The 20,657-nt window shown below is 47.4% G+C and overlaps 1 protein-coding gene across 1 annotated transcript in view; it reads right to left on the bottom strand.

Moving 5' to 3' along the window:
* Nucleotides 1-1,065: 1,065 nt before the first annotated feature.
* Chmp4b (charged multivesicular body protein 4B) overlaps nucleotides 1,066-20,657 on the bottom strand; it is a 39,324-nt gene continuing 19,732 nt past the window's right edge. The window contains exons 2-5 of the mRNA XM_075962619.1: nucleotides 5,799-5,976; nucleotides 4,180-4,294; nucleotides 2,855-2,981; nucleotides 1,066-1,900 (exon numbers count right to left, since the gene is read on the bottom strand). Of these exons, the coding sequence (XP_075818734.1) occupies nucleotides 1,836-1,900; nucleotides 2,855-2,981; nucleotides 4,180-4,294; nucleotides 5,799-5,976 (485 nt within the window). The 3' untranslated portion in view covers nucleotides 1,066-1,835. The remainder of the gene's footprint in view (nucleotides 1,901-2,854; nucleotides 2,982-4,179; nucleotides 4,295-5,798; nucleotides 5,977-20,657) is intronic.

Here is a 20,657-nt window from a genome sequence, read left to right as displayed (position 1 = left end):
ACAGACCACGTCGGCTCATATGTTTGAATGCTTGGCCCCTAGTTGGTGGAACTGTCTGAGGAAAGCTTAGGGAGTGTGGCCTTGGAGGAGGTGAGCCACTGGGGGTGGGTCCTGAGGTTTTAAAAGCCCATGCCAGGCCCAGTCTCTCTCTGCCTCCAACTTGTGGATAAGATGTGAGCTCTCAGCTACCGCTCCAGCACAGTGCCTGCCTGCTGCCACGCTCCCCGCCATGATGGCCGTGGACGCACCCTATTGAAACTGTAAGCAAGCCCCCAGTCAAATGGTTAAAAGTCGCCATGTGTGTCTTCACAGCAAATAGATAAGTGTGTAAGACAGGGACATAAACAGCTTGTTCTGTGCACACTGGGGGCGTGACAATATCCCACTGTGGACTCGGATTGGTTTTCATCTCAGGGAGTTGAGAAGCTAGGGAAGTGGAGGTGACTTCAATCCTAGAGCACACGCAGGAGGGACAACTGTGGAGATCTGCTTGGCTGAAGGAGAGGGTCTCTAAAAAGGGTACAAGAATAAAGAAACGGCCGGGCGGTGGTGGCGCACGCCTTTAATCCCAGCACTCGGGAGGCAGAGGCAGGCGGATCTCTGTGAGTTCGAGACCAGCCTGGTCTACAGAGCTAGTTCCAGGACAGCTCCAAAGCCACAGAGAAACCCTGCCTCGGAAAAAAAAAAAAAGAATAAAGAAACGGGCAGAGTGGAAGGAGTACTTGTACCCTCAGTCACCACCCGATAGATACACTTCCCTACTATGGGAAGGCACCACCTGGCTGGGCACCATGGTTTCCACCAGGCAGAGGCTCCCACAGGCACTGCCCTAGGTGCTGGCAGGCAAAAAGGGAAGATTCTGGGGCTGCACAAGAACCAACTCACTGAGAGTGGACCCAGAGGTCTCCAGGCTAACAGGGGCACCGCACAGCTCTCAGCGAGAGCTCAAGGTTTCTAGGAAGAAGAAAGCTGCTCTCTCTCTCTGCAAGCTCCTCATGCTTCCCGTGACCCCGGGGACCAGGGCTGGCGCGGGGAGGGGGGATTGACTGGACACAACAGCAAGTGTGAAAATTAAATCGAGATATTTAATAGACAGTGCAAACCATAATTTCATCTGAATATAAATGTATGCACATGTTTCCAATGAGTTATCTATCAATTATCACAAACAGCAATGAAGACCTTAGAGCTATGTTAGAAAACTGAATAGCTGGAATTTAATTCTGACAATCTTATTTGCTCAAGAGAAAATACATCCATTTCAGATCCGAGTCACAACTCCAAAAGACCAGGGGATAGGAGTGACAAGGGCCAGGGTGGTAAACATGGGGGCCAGTACATGGGTGATACACAGAAACACAGCTCTTGGGGAAACCAAAACCAGATGTGCTGTTACAGCTAAGGACAAGAAAAAGCCCATCTATGGCTTTAAAAACGACTTTTCTGCCAGTACCGTACACGTCTTACAGAGAGATGTGCGACAAGTCAGCTGACTTAAAGGACACGGGCTACATTTCTGGATCATTTCAACTGCAAGTGGCCGACCCTTTCCATGGAGGATTCAGCAGTGGAGTGTGGAGTTAGCGTAGTCCAGAAGCTCAATGTTGGATTTGCAAATACAGTTTATTTTACAGAAATTCAACAGCAGGCACCTCCCTCCCGCCCACCCCTCCCCCCGCCCGCCCCTGGGCACAGACCATGCTATGCGCGAGTGAGCAGTGATGCGGCCTACTGCTTTGGGTGAGATCGAGCGATGGAGGCTGCCTGCACCGCGTCCTGCCTGCCCGTCGCACAGGCCACCAGAGTCTGTCTGGGCCCAGCCTATGCTGGACCAGTTACATGGATCCGGCCCAGTTCTCCAATTCCTTCATGTCGTCGTCTTCCTCCTCCTTCTTCTTGACTGTGTGGAGATAGAAAAGGTGGTTTCTGAAGGCTGACTGGGAGCTAGGGCTGTGCTCCACTGTGTGGGCACACAGCTCTGTCCTGCAGCTGGCTGAGGCCTACAGCATGCTCCTCTTCGTGCCCACAAGCTGCACCCAAATTCAGGAAACCAGGCATACCTTCTGCCCCAACTCCCCTCAGCTCTCGGTAGGAATAGCCACACCAGGAGGGGCTGTTTACATGAGGCTCCCCAGGGTTAGGGAGAGGGGCAAGATCATCCCTCCGAAGAGATTGCACTCCTGGTCAAATCGACTCCATTTGGAGTTGCTGGAGCCACGCTTTGCTAGGCTGCCTGATAGCCGCTGAGCTGACTAGCAGAGGATCAGAGGAAGACAGTCACACCCTGTTCACACCCTGCTGGCAGGCCCTCGTCTCCACTCCAGGCAGGCAGTTTTGCCTTTCTAGGAGCTCTGTGTGGAGTACTCAGGACAGTAAGAGGGAGAAAATGAAGGCAAGGAAATGATAGTTTACAAAGCAGGTCTCTAAACTAGCCAGAGCCGGTTCCTTCCTGAGAGCACATAGCACAGGGTCCTAGACGGAGCCAGACTTAAGTTCTCACGCCCATCCCTGCACAGTGCCTAGAACTTTCCCTTATTTGGTGATAAGAAAAATCCCTCTAGAACAGAACAGAGGCTCTTAATTCCCACTCCCAACCCCACAGGGGACGTGTAGCAATGTCTGGAGACATTGTAGTCATACAACTGTGTGCAGTGGAGAAGTCAGGGGTGCTAGCCTGGAACTGTCTGGCTACATAGCAGTGCTGAGGTTAGGAAATCCTGTTCCGCAAATGACACTGGCATCGTGGTCAGCACAACACATCTTCTCTGGCTTAGAACCCAAGCTGAAGTCAACTGACCATGAGATCATCCCCTTCTCATGGTGCCGAGTGTGTCCCGACTGTGGGCATACTCACCGGGTTTGGATGGTAGGGCCACAGAGGGGACATTTGGTAGTGGGACTGTTTCGGGACCACTGATCTCCAGCAAATTCTTGTCTAGCTCCTCCTGTTCAAGAGTCTCCAACTCCTTCAAGAGTTCGTCCTGCAAAAGGAAGCATGGTGAGACCCTCTCTGCAGACATTCCTCCCCTTGATGCCCAGCGAACCTTCTGAAGAGGCCACTGGTGCAGGTATGCATCCGGAGTTTAGCCTCTCTCTCTCTTCTTTTTTTGCTTTTGTTTTTCGAGACAGGGTTTCTCTGTGGCTTTGGAGCCTGTACTGGAACTAGCTCTGTAGACCAGGCTGGTCTCGAACTCACAGAGATCTGCCTACCTCTGCCTCCCGAGTGCTGGGATTAAAGGCGTGCGCCACCACTGCCCAGCTGCCTGTGGGCTTCTTGGGAGGAGGGACTGTATCCTTTCTTTCCTTTGCAGGAGGAAATAGTGGGACCTGAACCCAAGACCATGCACATGCCAGGCAAGTGCTCTCCCACCGAGCTACATAACCAGACTTTTATCTTTTGAAATTTTGAGCCCCAAACTCCTGAGTTACTAGGTTACAAGTCTGCACCACTAACCCAGCACCATTCCTTTTTTGTTTTCTTTTGTTTTTGAGATTTACTTTAAGTGTATGGGTGTTTTCCCTGCATTTCTGTCTGTGCACCATGTGCACGCAGTGCCCCCAACAGAGAACATCAGGTCTCCTAGAACTGGAGTTATAGACAGTTGCTACCTACCAAGTGAGTGCACACAGCCTCTTCTAGCCTCCAGGGGAACAAGGCATGCAAGGGGTGCACAGATATACATGTAGGCAAAATACCCTTAAGCATAAAATCAAAATTATGTTTTCTTTTTCTTCTTTTTTGAGACAGGGTCTCACTGCCACTCTGGATGTCCTGGAACTCTCTACACAGACCAGGTTAGCTTCTGCCTTTTAAGTTTTGGGATTAAAGGCATGTGCCACTATGCCAAGCATAAAAAAAAAAAAAACCCAGGCGGTGGGAGCACGAACCTTTAATCCCATCACTTGGGAGGCAGAGGGAGGCAGATCTCTGTGAGTTCAAGGCCAACCTGGTCTAGAGAGTGAGTTCCAGGACAGCCAGGACTGTTAAACTGAGAAATTCTGTCTCTAAATACAACAACAACAACAACAACAAAAAAACCCCACCCAACCAAACAAACAAAAAACCCAGACTCCAGACTCTAAAGAGGTACACACACCTGGCATTGACATACTATGTTGACATCTGAGCCTGAAGTTTGTCACCTGAGAGACTCATGTGATCTTCAAAAAACCACTTACCTCGTCAAACTCCTCCCCAAAGCCTACAGGTTTGGAAATAGCTGTGGAAATCTCCTCTGCAAGTTCCTGCTGGTCAGCAATGTCCTGCATCAACTCGTCCACCTCATCAATGTCCCTGAAATGAAACGACAGATTATCACATTAGCACAGACTGGTCTGAGCTTGCAACAGAAGCCCCGCTGCACAGCATCTGCTTCTCAGCACCCAGTGACCCTCCTCATGGCCTTCCTCCTCTTCCTCCATCCCAGCAAAGCTGAGAATCATGAGCTGGCGAGAGCTCAGCCAGTTATGTGCGTGTTGTGCAAGGCTGGGGACTAGAGTTCTTGCCCCAGAACCCACATAAAGGTGGAAGGAAAGAAGAACTGACTCCCGAAAAGTTATCTCTGATGGTCACATCCACACAGGCGTGGGCACACACTCAGAATAAATGTAAAACTGGAAATCACAGAATCAAGCAGATGGAGTCCTCGACACCCTTTAGTCCAGCACGGAAGGAAAGCAGGCTTAGCACTGGGTGAAGTATAGAACCCCCCACCCCAACCCCAGATATGTAAACAGATCTGAGAGCACAGGACTTTAACTCTTCTTCAAGCCCCAGAGCAAATCAAAACAGGAGGAGGTAAAAATCACAGAGCACAAAACGTAGTTTGGCCCTTCCCTACTCAAACATTTCTGAGGGCCCAAAGGAAAGCAAATGTGTGTGCTTTATACACTGCATGTCACACGGTTGTTCAGGATGGTCTGTGCACTGCAGAACACACACTACCTACTATCTACCCATTGTGCTAAATGTCCAGGAGCACAGATGTAAAGGGAGACGGCCTTTGCCTCAACAGTACACCTCATGTATGTGAGGGCAATGCCCTACACCTCTTGTCTCTAGAGCAAACAGCAGCAAACTTCTCCAGGCCACTAATAAACATTTTAATGTAGTTTATAGATTATTAAACACTCAACAGAACAGCTCCAGACAGTATGCAAATGAAGGACATGGCTGCTATACAACGCAGGCCACAGGCAGCAAGCATTCTGCCAACCCAAGCTAGAACATGGCTGAGCAGCCAAAGCAGCAAGTGCTCCAAGTACCCCTCAGTGCCAGCCGAAGGGTCAAAGAACTAAAATAGAGGGTTTTCACGGAAAGACCCTTGGCCTTCACAACTGCAGCCAGACCGAGCATCTGGTTCTCAGGGCACCGGCACAGAACCATCCATCCACAGGAAAGGAATGACTGCTGAGGGCAGCGCAGAGGGCAGCCATAGCCTGAGGGCAGGGAGAGGCAGAAAGGTCCCTCAAAGCCCTGGGAGGATGCAAATATGCTTAGGGCCCAATCCCATGCCCACTCTGCACAGGCAACGTCCATCTCCTGGACAGTCTGATAAACAGTGGCAGCTGAGACCTCCAAGGATTGTCCCAATTTGGAACTAAGCCTGTCACAACAACCTAGAACCAGGCAAAACAACAGCAATAAAACAGTTTCTCTTTCCATCCCTGAGCGCTTGTGGAAACAAAGACATCAAGACACAATTCACTCAGAATCCAAAGAGGGAGCCAACCACAATAAAGTCACAGCCTGAGTAGCACCCTCCCTCCAGATGTCCCCGCCCAGCAGTGGCACGCACATGTTGTTGTGGGCAGTCTTCATGGCCTTGGCAGCAAAGCTCATGTTCTTGAGCACCTCTGTGTTGGTGTTGGCATTCTCCAGGGCCTCCCGCTGGAACTCGATGGTGGACAGGGTGCCATCGATCTGCGTCAGCTGCTTCTCATACCTCTTCTTGCGCTTCAGAGCCTGCAGGGCCGCTGGAGGGAAGAAAGAAGCCTTGAGCGTGTCTGGCATGGCACGATGAGAGGACACTGAGCCCTTCTCCCAAATGCACTGCATGCGCCCCAGCTGCTGCCTCCTCTTTAAGAGGGCTAATAGCATTTTCTCCCGGGAGCACATTCAGTTTTCTAAGAAAACACTAAAGTTTGCACACCTCACGATGCAGACAGGGAAGAAGCACGCAAACACAGTCTGGCAACCACATCTGCTGCGAAAATCAAAGTATGGACAGGCTCCCAGAGCAAGGATGCATTCTGGGGTCACACACAGACACAGGCTCGCAGACACAGGTGAGTGGCTCAGCTTCCCTGCTAGGTTCACTGCGAGGAGCAAATTGGCTAACAAACAGAGCAGCCTAGCACATTAGCAAAGCAGATAGCACACCGAAAAAAACCCTGCTGGCTCTAATATTATAAAGCACCATTACGGTACCATTTCACACCAACTAAATGACAAAAATAATAAATGACTGTAACAAGTACTAGACCAGTTTGGTTAAAATTCGATGTCACAAAAAGCCAACAGCGCTCAAACTGTTGTGCTCTGACACAGTGGGAACGGAGCACAGCACAAAGGTGCTCTGGCTCTCTGAGCCAGGGATTTCTGTCTGGAAATTAACTGAACAAACCAGAAAGAAAGCCCCATGCCTAGTGATGGCTAGTACAGCATTCTCTGTAACAGGAAACACATAAACACAACTGAAGACGGGGCTCCTGGCATGAACAAATTTGGAGCTTAACCATGTGGTCAAAATCAATGGCATTTGCTCTGTTAGCTTTCAGCCTGTGTGGAGAGAGATCATTTTGTCTGAAGGCCAATCAAGACCAGCATTTCTAGAAGATGAATCCGTGGCAAAGCTAGGACCAAACTACATCTCCCTGCTCAAATGCAGGCTCCTTCCCCTAGTCTCAGAAAGGTAGAAGAGCAGCTGGGCTGGACTGGACTGGGCTGGGCTGGTCAGGGAAGTGCACGCATGCTCCCTCATCCAGGAGGTGTGCATCAGTGCCATCCACACAAGCCGCAGGTCACAATCACCACCTGGCTAAAACTAACGTTATTATCCCCTACTGACATATTAGAACCACGTTATCATTTTCTCTAATGAATTGTTCTGGTTAGCAGTAACCCCTTGTATGCCAAATCCTAAATTCCCTGATATCAACCTCTACTTCTGAAATCCCCCAAATCCCAGGCATAGTGGCCCACTACTTTAACCCCTTGTACTTGGGAGGCAGAGGCAGGCGGATCTCTACAAGTTCAAGGCCAGCCTGTTCCACAGAGAGTTCCAAACCAACTAGAGCGACACTATGAGGTCCTGTCTCAAAACCAATCAACCAAATAAATTCTAAATAATATATAAATATACTGGGTGATGATAGTGCATGCCTTTCAGAGGCAGAAAGATCTCCAAGTTCAAGGCTAGCCAGGGCTATACAGAGTGACCCTGTCTCAAAAAACAAGAGAAAAAATGAATTACATATTTTGTTTTACATATATATACACACACATACATACACACATGTTAAAGTATATGTGTGTGTGTATATGTACATAAACAAAAATAAAAGCCTCCGAGAACAAATGCCTTGGAAGTAAATGCCAATACACCAGGGAAGCAAGGAATCAAGCTCCAGTAAATGAAAAGCCAACTACTATCCATAGTGCAGACCAACATCTAACACATCGGACAGGTCTGCAGCCAGTTAATACATAATACATGCCAAGTTCATTCTGACTCCATGTGTCTTCATACACAAATGTTCCTGTCCTAGCAACTTAAGGCAGATATGTAAGGTATAGACGCATTTCTTATTTAATTACACTGTTCATTTACAATGAGCTTATCCGTGTAACTGAAGGAGCATAAATTCTATGTAGGAGTCTTCAGATAAGGCACAGCTCTCCTTGCCTTTTTCTTGGTTCATACAATAGCATCTTTTGCAAGCCCCTCACTGTAAGGTAAGCATGCAGAAGCTAGGAGAAGGTCCCCAGAATAAACCCCTGTCTCCACAGTCACCCTCCTGCTGCTGGCTTATAAAGTTCATCCCAGAAAGCAGTGGATTTCCCAGGCTTGTGCCTGACAGGGACTACGAATTTTTTTTTTATTTTTCCTCCTACTTCATATCATATTTTTCTTTTTTAATTTATTTTTATTTTATGTACATTGGTGTTTTGCCATTGGTGTCAGTTCCCTGGAACTGGAGTTACAGGCAGTTGTGAGCTGCCATGTGGGTGCTGGGAATTGAACCCAGGTCCTCTGAAAGAGCAGTCAGTGCTCCTAACTAATGAGCAATCTCTTCAGTCCTGTAACCTGTATTATTCAACTACCTGACATATCCAAAAAGAAAGGGTACAGCTGGGGTATGGGGAGAGGATGGCACATACCTTTAATCCCAGCATTTGGGGGGCAGAGGCAGGCAGACCTCTGTGTGTTTGAAGCCAGCCTGGTCTATAGAACAAGTTCCAGGACAGGCTCGAAAACTACACAGAGAAACCTTGTCTCAAAAAACAAACAAACAACAACAACAAAAATCAAAACACATCAAACAAAAAGAAGCAGTACACTCTGAGAAACCCCTAAAATCTGCTTCACAAGAACAGTAACCCTGAAAGTGCTGTTTGGTCAGCACCTGGCCTCCAGGAAGGTACGTGAACACAAGTATCACAGCCCTTCCCTTCCTACACCTTACAAACACGGTGCCCCGTGCTGGAGGATAACTTAGGGGAAGCAGGTGCTCCCACGGGCCAAGTGATACACTCCTTTCTGAACACTTCCAAGTAAAACTCCCTTCTTCCCACCTGGATGTCCACTGGGAGTGGGAAGTTTGAGGCAAGGCCTTTCTTACACCATAGCTCAGGCTGGCTTGGAAATCACTGTATAAGCCAGGCTGGCCCTGAACTCTGAGCAATCACCCTGCCTCAGCCTCCCAGGTGCTAGGATTATAGGTATGAGCCACCACACCCAGCTCTAACCACACATCCCACCAGACTTGTTTTCCTAAGTGGCCAAAGTCCACAGAGCCCAAATCCAGTATTTACATAAATAAATGCAAACTGGCCTGTAAGGACTTGCCAACTGTCCCAAATTCAGGATGGTTATATTAAAGAAACAGCTTCGAGGCTAAGAACAGCTAGCTGTTCTTCAAAGAGGAAGAATCCAAAGAAACCCAGCTTCAGTCACAGAATTCCGTGTCATTTGTAAACACACTGGCTTTCACAGCAGAAATTTAACCCTGCTAACTGAAGTTTAAGAGGTTGTTTTTAGATGAGAAAAAGTCTGTGAAATCTCCATATTTAATTACGCCTTTGCCAGTTCCAAGAGAGTAATTACAGCAGCAATTACAGAATCTAATAACCAGCTTTATTGGCTCTGAAAACTGAAGCAAAAGCAACTACAACCATGTTGAAATAAACATTGGTCTCCAGACATTTGCTTCATTAGACCTCCTAACAGCTATTTAAAAGGCAGCATGCAGGAGACACCCCAAGAAGCAGAGCAGCTAATAGGGAAGACGTTCACCCAGGACTGGAAACCCCTTCTGCATGGCCTCTGCAGTGACAGCAGTGTCAGTGAATTTGTCAGTTCAGGACAACTAGGGAGGGCTTCCTTTTCAGGACAAGGTCAACTAGATTCTCCTGGAAGAAGGGAGATCTAAGTGCTGTGTGTGCCCCACATTCAGTATAGGTGGAAACAGCCCAAAGCATCTCAGCGGACTTGAAGAAAGCATGACTGCACACTCCCTGAGCACAGGGAACCTCCGCATGGAAGAGGAGGTCTCAGGAAGCAGATCTCCCATAAGTGGATGGCAGCGTCTGCAGCCCTCCCAAAAGCTATGCCACACCACTGAAAGCACCATCACAAGTGAGGACAGTCAGCATAAACCACACAGCAAACACCAGCACACTCCAGAGGATATTTTCCCCCAAAAGACAACATATGCCTCCAACATTCATGAGATTATGAAGAACCCTCGTGCTTGGGCAGGCACGACAGGAGTGCAGTAGGTGCTAACAGCCAGAGGAGGGTGCTGGATCCCTGGGAGCCAGGGTGAAGGTGGTCTGAGCCACCCAATCTAAGTTCTGGAACTGAGCTCTAGGTCCTCTGCAAGAGCAACACTCTCAGCTGTGGAACCATCGCTCCAGCCCCTGCCATTTCTTTCCTAAACTCTGCCTTTGCAAATCTTGTTTGAGATTTGTGCTGATCCATGGAAGAACTGAAAAATGACACAATTTGCTCTCCTAAATCCTCAGAAGAAAAAGAGGTGGCTCACATTTGTAATTCCAGGGCAACAGAATGAGGCCCTGTCCTAAGAAAACAAAACAGAAGGGGAGGAAAAAGGAGAGAGGTGGCGGAGGGGAGGGGAGGGGAGGGGAGGGGAGGGGAGGGGAGGGGAGAGGAGGAGAGAGAGAGAGAGAGAGAGAGAGAGAGAGAGAGAGAGAGAGAGAGAGAGAGAGAGAGAGAGAGAGAGAGCGCACCACATCAAGGGTATTTTCTCTGAGTAGGTGCTGTGATCCTGCCTACAGAACCAGAAGGCTGGGGCAGGGTGGAGTTTCATTTTCCTGCCCTGTCTGAAGACAGCAGGACCAGCTTGGGCTTTAGAGTAAACACAAAATTCCTCAGAAACCAGGACCAGTGAGTGAGACGGATCAGCAGGCAGGGGCACTTGCCAGCAAGCATGATGTTCTTCTAAGTTAGATCCCCAGGATCCACAGGGCAAAAGGATGATATCGTTTCTTACACACTTACACACACACACACACACACACACACTATCTAAAATAAATGTGATAACATTTTTTTTTAAGTTCTCAGATGCAAAAACGTACCTTTGAAGTCCAGACAGGTTGCTTTGTTTTAGGATCACCTGTAGACCAGCCAGCCTCATTCTGCATCAGCCTTGGAATGATACCCCAACATCACTGTACTTATTCCCACACAGCTGGGGAATTCAGGCCAGAAGCACAGACACATTTTTCCAAGCAGCCTCATTCTCGTGATGTATCTCCCTACTCCCTAATTTGCTCTCTGTGGCCTGGAACCAATGCACTCCATTTAGCAATGGTAAAATGAGTACTTGTGTATGACCAGGAAATGGGAGTCCGAAACCCTGCTGACTTCATCACAGACACACAGGGAGTACACAGGCTGTACAGTACTCTCTGAAGAGGAAGATTCTAGAGAAAAAGAAGCCTCTTATCTTGTAACACAAAGATGAAAGAAATATGCCCACAGTAACAACCTCGCAGAATGCTGAGCCACCCAGAGGCACAGAGACAGCACATAGCGTGTTCTAGGCACAACTGGGAGAGACACCTGCATGGTCCAGCAAACTGAGATCTGCTGGGCTACACGTTATTAACAGCGGTTTAGGAAGTCTAGGGGCTAGCTACTAAATCGAGCTCTACCGTTATCGCCCTGAGCCAATTTCCTAGTCTCACTAATCCACACTGTGACAACAGCAATCTCAAGAGGTTCTTGTGCTGGTCAGAATGAGGCGTGCATGTGATGGGCCAAGCAGAGTCTGACACAATAAATGCTCAGGAAATGTCTGTCACTGGAATGTGGCACTGCAAAACTTCCCAAGTCTATTTTCATAGGAAAATACAATCACCAGTGCCAAGATTAAAACACAAAACAAAATAGTGTGCATGTATACACACGGATATATACATGTCAACATCTGCAAAACACAGTGCGGGGCCAGGCAGTGGTGGTACACGCCTTTGATCTTAGCACTTGGGAAGCAGAGGCAGGTGATCTCTTGAGTTTGAGGCCAGCCTGGTCCTATAGAGTGAGTTCCAGAATAGTCAGGACTAAATAAAGAATCCCTGTCTAGCAAAAAAGAAAACAAAACAGCTTGGGAAACACAAGCATTTTCTGATCCCGGCAACCACATAAAAAGCCTGGTCGGTTATCTGTAATCCAGTGAAGATAAGTGGGTGGGTCTCTGGGGCTAAGGCTAGCCAGACCCGTGAATCCAGTCTCAAGGAAGGAAAACAGATTCATAAAAACAAATGCTTAGTATAACAACACACTTGCAATCCCAGCATTTGAAAGGTAGAGATAGGAGGACCAGAAGTTCAAGGTCACCCTCAACTACACTGTAAGCTTAACACCAGCCTGGGTAATATGAGACCCTGTCTCAAAAAATAAAATTAAATTTAAAAACAAACAAAAGGTCTTGATAGGTAAACTTATATTTTATTTATATACTTTACCCCCAAGTCCACATCTGGGGCTTCCTCTGCAAATGCTGACTATCTGACAACACAGATCCCACTCCGCAGCCTGGCACCAACCTGCTGGAGCTAAGTAGCAGACAGCATCCCTTTGACAGATCTACCTACCTATTTATCTCTCTCATTGTCTTGAGAGGTAGCCTCACTACTGTGGCCCAGGCTGGCCTTGAGTTCTTGGTCCTCCTTGCCTTGCAGCCTTGTACACACCAGGATTACACAGCTTTCGAGGAGGCAAGGTGTACTTTCCAGGTCACCACAGAGCCTATTACAGCCTGTCTGCTATGGACAGCGCTGGCATCCAGCTCACCTCAGGAGGAAGCCAAAAGGAATTATGGCAGGGGAGGCTACATCCAACTGAACAAGCTCAACACCTTGCTTGAAGTCACAGCATTAAAGACAACAGACAAGAACCTAGGTGTGGTGTTCTGAATGGACAGCACTCTCTCTACTTTCGGAGAGACACTTGGGTCCTGACAGCACCTGCAATATACACCTTGTGGTTCTCTATATGAAATCTAGTTCCAACTAGATCATCATCAGATTATGTCACAAGTAAGACTCTCACATCTCACGGCCTCGGCCTCCTCAGGAAAAGCATGGGAATAGGGAACAGGTATTTTCCCTTGAGTCTTCCTCCAACTTAAACAGTATAGGAGCTCACAGAATTTTGAGATTTCCAGTAACAGACTAAAACACAAAGGAAAAACTCTCCTGATGGATGTGTATCCCCTGAAATGTAATTAACGCCCACACATGCCACTTTCTGAGTCTATCACATAATCACATTTATTCTGTGTATCTTATTAGCAGCCTCTCTCTTCTTGACTGGTTTCACAACCTGTGTCAGAAAGATCAGAGACTCTTGCTGGTCTCTGAACTCAACTATTCCAGCTGGGCAGAGGAAGTCAGCACCCAGAATTAATGCTGGCCATATATGTCACTCGGGAAGAAGTGAGGTCAGAACCCTCCTGTCATCTCCTTATACTTCTAATATTACCACCCTCTCTAAACTTCTCCACTGCTCAAGGGTACTAGAGCCCAGCTCCCCTGCCCCCCCTCCCCCGCCCCTGTGCTGGGTAACTGAACCTAATACCGCATACAGAAATACAAGTTTAGCACCAGGCTATATCTCCAACCCCAGTCATTTCTTCTTAAGTTTAAGAGGTCCTCAAGTAGCCAATGACTGATTACCCTGAACTCCAAGTCGAGCCATACATACACCCACTGTGGGGATTTTTGGTTTTTTTTTTTTTTTTTTTTTGAGACTGGGTTTCTATGTGTAGCCCTGGCTGTCCTGGAACTAGCTTTGTAAACCAGGCTAGTCTCAAACTCACTTTGATAACTGAGTAATATCCCACAGCCCCAGCCAGGACACTAAGACAATTAGAACTGTTACAAACTGGGAGTACCTGTAATCCTAGCACTTGGAAGGCTGAGACAGGAAAATTGTTTCAAGTTTAAGCAGATTGGGCTATATCACAAGAACCAGGCCTGCAACCATGGTTACACAGCAAGACCCTATTTCAACAACAACAACAAAAAAAACAACCAACCAAACAACAACAACAAAAACAGGTTTAACTATGCTCTATATCCAAAATATTATGGTGACAGGAGGTATTTTTAACCAAACTGAGCTATTAGAGATTTAAATTAGAGAGGACTAACTGAGGATTCATACTGCAGGGGAGAGACTGGCAATATGAATACACAACAGCACAAATAAACCAAAAGAAACAAACCTGGTATTAGGTAAAAAACTTTTCAAAAAATAATGAACTAAGTACAATGAACCCCTAAGACAGATAGACACAGACACACACCTCTATCTCAGAATACAACGAAAGTGCTCAGAAGAGAGATAAAAAGAAAACCCTCAAAGCGGCCTAAAACATTAACCAGAGATTCCTCACAGAGAACAATACTAACAAGCTGCCCACTCTATAACCTCAGCACTGGAGGCTGAGGCCAGCCTCAGCTACAGAGTGAGACCCTGACTCAGTAACCACACAGGGGCTGCTAAGCTGGTAAATGTGCTTGTCCAGTAAACACGAAACCCTGGGTGCTGTGGGACAATGGTCTTTTATCCTGTCACTTGTATTTTAATAAAACGCTAATTGGCCAGTAGCCAGGCAGGAAGTATAGGTGGGCAACCAGAACAGGAGAATTCTGGGAAGAGGAAAGGCTGAGTCTACAATCATCATCAAGACACAGAGGAAGCAAGATAAGACTGCCTCATTGAGCCGGGCGATGGTGGCCTTTAATTTCTTTCTTTAAAAAAAATTTATTACAAGCCGGGCGGTGGCAGCACACGCCTTTAATCCCAGCACTCAGGAGGCAGTGGCAGGCGGATCTCTGTGAGTTTGAGGTCAGCCTGGTCTATAGACCGAGTTCCAGGACAGGCTCCAAAGCCACAGAGAAACCCTGTCTCGAAAAACCAAAAAAAAAAAAAAAAAAAAAAGACTGCCTCATTGATAAAAGGTACCAAGCCACATGGGTAACACAGACAAGAATTATAAGTTATAGAAGCTAATAAGAAGCCTGAGCTAATAGGGCAAACACTTTATAACTAATGTAGATCTCTGTGTGTTTCTTTGGGACTGATCGGCAGTGGGAAGGGCAGGACAGAAACCTTGGCCAATGCCTGGGTCCAACCATTAGACATAAACTATGTGCAGTGGCACAGCCTGTGATCCCAGCATTCAGGATGTGGAGGCAAAAGGACCAGATGTTCAAGGTCAGGGCTGAGAGATGGCTCTGTGGGATACGGGAACTTGCCACCAAGCCTGGTAACCTGAGTTTGATGGAGTACACAGAGAGTCTTCTTCTACAAGTTGTTCTCTGAATTCCATGGAATATCTGCACACACAAAAATGCAGATTTCGGGGGGGGGGTTTGTGACAGGGTTTCTCTGTGGCTTTGGAGCCTGTCCTGGAACTAGCTCTGTAGACCAGGCTGACCTCAAACTCACAGAGATCCGCCTGCCACTGCTTCCTGAGTGCTGGGATTAAAGGTGTGTGCTGCCACCGCCCGGCTTGTAATAAATTTTTTTTAAAGAAAGAAATTCAAGATAATCCTCAACTATGTATGGGAGTTCAAGACCAGCTTGGGCTACAAGACGCCCTGTCCTGAGAAGATGCCAGTGGGACAAGGATTTCAGTTATTGTAGCGCTGGAGCTCTACCACTGGGCTCTACCCACAGTTCACCGGGAACCTGCAATGGAGAGAACAACGCCTGGAAAACGTCCTCTCCTCTCCACATGTGCACTGTACCACGTGGGCACCAGCACTCACAAGCATACAGTACACACGTGTACATTTGCATGCGCACACACTCATAATAATTTTAATAAAAAAAAAACTGAAGTACCAGAACCAGCTGTGCATTGTGGGGCATGATTGTAACCCAGGCCTTAGGAAGCTAAGGTAGGAGGGTTTCCATCTCAGGCCAAACTCTTAAAATAAAAATAAATAAATAAATAAATAAATAAATAAGAAAGGAAAAAGTCCCACAGTAAAATTTCTCAAAAACAAGAGTAAAATAAAGAGTTCATCAGAAACAAAAAAACTAAAAAAAAAAAAAAATTCCTCGTTACACATACCCTCTGAGTCAGCACATGAAAAGAGAAAGGTATACAACAAAAAGCATCACAAAGGACAAAGGCATAGGTAATCATGCCTTTAGTTATTTAAATCTTGATGAACAACAACAAGATAGTAGAGTTTAAAGTTTACCACGTAATCCCAGCACTCAGGAGGCAGAGAAAGGCAGATCTCTCTGAGTTCTTGGCCAGCTTGGTCTACATAATGAGTTCCATGACAGCCAGGGCTGTATGAGAGACCTACTTCAAAAAAGCAACACATACCCCCACAAATGTACATGGGAGAGATATGGTAGTGTGTAGTGGTGTCTACTGCCAGCTCAACACCCCGGGACCCACACTGGGAAAAGGAATTGAGCCACAAGTTGTCCTCTGACCCCCCCCACACACAAAATAGATAAAGAGAATGCATTTTTTTTGGGGGGGGAGGTGGTTTTGAGTCAGGGTTTCCCTGTAGCTTTGGTGCCTGTCCTGGAACTAGCTCTGTAGACCAGGCTGGCCTCAAACTCACAGAGATCCACCTGCCTCTGCCTCCCAAATACTGGGATTAAAGGTGTAAGAAACCACTGCTCAGCTAGAATGCAATTTTTTAAAAAATTAAATTAAAACTGGGTGGTGATGGTGCACACCTTTAATCCCAGTACTGAGGAGGCAGAGGCAGATAGATCTCTGAGTCTGAGGCCAGCCTGGTCTACAGAGCAAGTCTGTCAAAGAGCTGCTGGGGGACTTTATCCAGGGTTAATGGGAAGCTACCGAAAGATTCAAAACAGGACAGCAATGGAAACAGATTACAGGGCAGAGGGACTCAATGGGGAGGGGCTGGAGAGAAGGGATGGCTTGAACCTGAGACACACGCAGAGGATGACTCCATGGGCCTGTATCGCCCCCCCCCATCTGAACACACAGCAGGGAGGAAAGGGGAGGGAACCTGGGGGCTAGATGGGGAGCCAGGGGAGTAGATGACTAACATTTCTCAGACCAGTGACTCAGAGAAGACAAGATAGGTCTTGAGGGGAAAAGCATCAGATCTTTCTGTAGGACTGTGGGCTTCTAAATATCAAAACAACACCTAACATTTAAATTCATATTTTCTAAATCCATTTAATGAAGATGTGACCCAGGTAGTTGTGGTAATTTTTTGTTTAGTTTAGTTCTGTTTGAACATAGCCTTACTATGAAGGCCAGGCTGGGCTGGGATTTGTGATCATCCTGCCCTCTGACCAGTAGGACTACAACACATAAACAAACAAACAAAACTAAGAGCACAGGATCCAAAGGTAACCATTCCTAACAGTTACCATTTCTGGGTATGTGTATCACAATGCACAGGCTTGTCGGTATCTCAGAGCCCTCCTCTAGGTCTATACCTGGGAATCTCGGGGGAAACAAAGAGTGGGTAGACATGCAAGGTACTTCCCAAGTTGTTACCATTTATACAACTTTCTCAACAGAAAAAAATACAAGCAAAAAAGTGACAGCCAATGTCTTCCAGAGGGAATGGCAGTGTGCTGAGGGCTGCAACCTCTGCTCTGTGCTGGGCTGTGTGGCCGGTCCTGACCAGAGAAGAATGCATGATGTAGTAGCTCCTCCCCTACCAGTCAGGCCCTGGGCTAGATGCCCTTAGCCTGGGTGACCAGCCTAGGCTGAGACAGAAAGAAACTGCCTGCGCTTGATTTCCATTCCCAGGCTGGGATGCAGTTTCTTTTCCAACTGGCTTTTCTTCTTCTGCTTCCAATTGAATCCATGCCAACAAAAGCCCCCTTCTGCCTGAGCAAGCATGAGTGCCCTGGCAACTGAGGTGACAACAGAGAGCTGGGGGCTGGGGACATTTATGTGGAAGTGAGGAAAAAGGAATGTCAGCAGAAAACGCTCCCAGTGTGTGCAACTGTCAGAAGTGGAGCAAGAGACCAAAGCAGACCGGCCTTCCCGAGTCAGTCGGTCACAGGTAGAGGGCTGCAAAGCCGTATCATTCCCCTGTTCAAACGGGAGCAGGGAAACAGGGCAAAGAGCCTCAGAGTCCTGGAACCCTGATGCATGTCTCCCTTTGCTCTGCATGCAGCTTAACTAGAATGCATCCCAATTTCTCAGGATCCCTGGGACACAGCAAGAGATCGGAGACAAACATTCTTGCACAGGAAGTTCAAGCTCTGGGCAGGGTGCTTAGCAGATCCTGATAGGTAGCAGATGAACAAGTGGGCCTTGGGAGAAGCCAGGGTCTGCTGCCTCCCCTGCAAGTCCTGCTCGGGCTGGGAAAGAACACCTGAACAGGGCAATAGGCCAGATCGGGAAACAGAAGAGATGAGATGGACAACTGCTTTTCTAAGGACGGTCCCTTTATGCCCAAGCCTTGGCAAACAGACTGCTTCCCTATCACAGGGTGAGGCAGGCTTGTTATCCAGACTTGACATGCTCTGGTTTGTAGTGATTGGCTTCTTGTGAACACATGACCCCAGGAGCCAATCAAAATCCTCTTGAGTGAGTTTTCTAACTCCGATGGGAGAGAAAAGGAGGTAGGAGAAATTTCTCTTCCAGGAAGAAAACTATAAACCATACTGGCCAGCTGCCATGACTACGCTTGGAGGAGGGGGCCAAGAGAATGGAGGTGACTGGCAGAACGAGTCCAGACCCGCCCTGCCCTTTCCCACAGGCCTGTGAGCCAATAAAGCCCTTTGCTGCAGCATAACTAATGCCAGCACCTCTAACTAAAGCACAGCAGGCTGCTCTGCTCCCAATCCCAGTTCTCAGGAGAGGAAGCAAGAGACTCTCCTGATCAAGGCCACCCTCAGGGAGTTCCAAGTCTGCCTGACGTACTCAGCCCCCGTCTCAAAAGAAAATCAAAACAATTGCATGCAGCAAGTTATGAAGCCTAATTCCAGCTCAGTTCCTCTGACTCCAGAGCCCTTCACTATCTGGTCCGTTTTGAGAAACAGCTCATCTTAATGGCAGGAAGGAACCAAAAATAAGAACAGGTTTACTAAGAGTAAACACAGGGGCTGGAGAGATAATAGCACTGACTGCTCTTCCAGAGGATCCAGGTTCAATCCCAGGCACCCACAAGACAGCTCACAGCTGTCTGTAACTTCAGTTCTAGAGGATCTGACACCCTCACACAAATATACATGCAGGCAAAATGCCAGTGCACATAAAAAAAAATTAAAAGGAGTAAACAGAGTAGTTTAACAGTGTAAGTGTACTTAATATCACAAGGCTGTACATTTACTAATCATTAAAATGGTAATTTTTGTGTTATATACGTTTTACCACAATTAAAACACAGAACAGGACACTGGTGATGCAGCTCAGGTGACAGAGTATTTGCCCAGCATTTGCAAAGCCCTGGGTTCCATTCCCAGCACTGCAAAACTCAGTCATGGTGGCACACGCTGATAATCCTAGTCTAGAGGCAAGAGGATGAGAAGTTCACGTTCATTGTTAGCCACATTCCAAGGCTGAGGCTGGAAAGCACCTGGCCAGCATCTGCAAAGCCCTGAGGTCAACCTCCAGCACCGAACCCAACAACAGGCTGGTCATGAGCCTATCGCCCATCTTCCCTTCACAGCAGACAAGACGCGCCATGCACATGAGAGTAACAAAACTGGAGGACAAACTCCAAACTGCACGGAATTATGAGAAATTGAAATACTGGATGAAAATAATCTCTGCTCCCTTCAGCAAGACACAGCAGTGCCTGGTCATAGACTGGAAGCATAATAAGAACGCAGAGCAGAAAGCGGTCAGGAAGGGTTCCTGACTGAGAACAATCTTAGCAGCAGGAGGAGGCAAAGATGGGCGTGTCACCAGGGGTTCTAGGTCAGCCTGAGCTAGGTAAGACAAGAAAAGAGTGTGAGGATATAGTTCAGATGACAGAATACTCGTTTAACCCACATGGTGTACTGGGTTCTAGCTTCTGAATCCCATACATTAGGTGTTGTGACACACATCTGTAATCCCAGCAATATGGGTATAATCTCAGAAGGTAGAGGTGGGACAATCACAAGTTCAAGGACATCCCCAGTTATATAGTGAATTCAAGTCAGCCTGAGCTGTTAAACATTGTCTCAAAAGCAAGAGGGAGGAGATGAGATAGCTCAGTAAATGAAGACTAACGACCTGAGTTCCATCTACAGGACCTCCACAAAAGAAGACAGAACTGACTCCTAGGCTGTCCTCTGACCTTTACATTGTACTACTATGGCATGTGCCTGTGTACATATGTAAAATATAACTGTAAAAGATTAAAGGCCAGGCAGTGGTGGCACATGCCTTTAATCCCAGCACTTGGGAGGCAGAGGCAGGCGGATCTCTGTGAGCTCCAGAACAGCCAGGACTGTTACAAAGAAACTGTCTCAAACAAACAAAGAACAAAAACAAAAGATTTAAAGGACAGACTAGAGATATTTAAAAGGAGAGCGAGGTATTGGGGTGATTGCAGAGGGTGAAGCACTTGACACAGCATGAAGACAGGAGTGAGATCTGCACTCCTGTAAAAAGGCAGGTGAGGGTGCCAGTGGAAAAGGAACTCCCACAGCAAACTGACCAGCCAGGATTAGCCAAATGGTGTTTCCAGCTTCAGCGAAGACGTGCTGCCTCAAAATATAAGCTGGGAAGTGATCCAGGAGACAGTCGGTGTCAACCACAGACTTCCACATGGCCACGATGAAAACCTGAACTTCACATACATGCACGTGCACACCAAAAAAAAAAAAAAAAGAAAGCAGGCTGCCTGCAAGCAAAAGAAAAACACCCCACCTCCCAAGATCAAAGTAGCCAATCAGAAGTAAAAAAACAAGTGCTATGGGCTGATGTGTCTCCCCACT

Source organism: Microtus pennsylvanicus, chromosome 2 (assembly GCF_037038515.1).
Source record: "Microtus pennsylvanicus isolate mMicPen1 chromosome 2, mMicPen1.hap1, whole genome shotgun sequence".
Taxonomy (NCBI): Eukaryota; Metazoa; Chordata; class Mammalia; order Rodentia; family Cricetidae; genus Microtus; species Microtus pennsylvanicus.
Note: the sequence above shows the minus strand (reverse complement) of the source record. Positions and strands in the feature narration are given on the sequence as shown.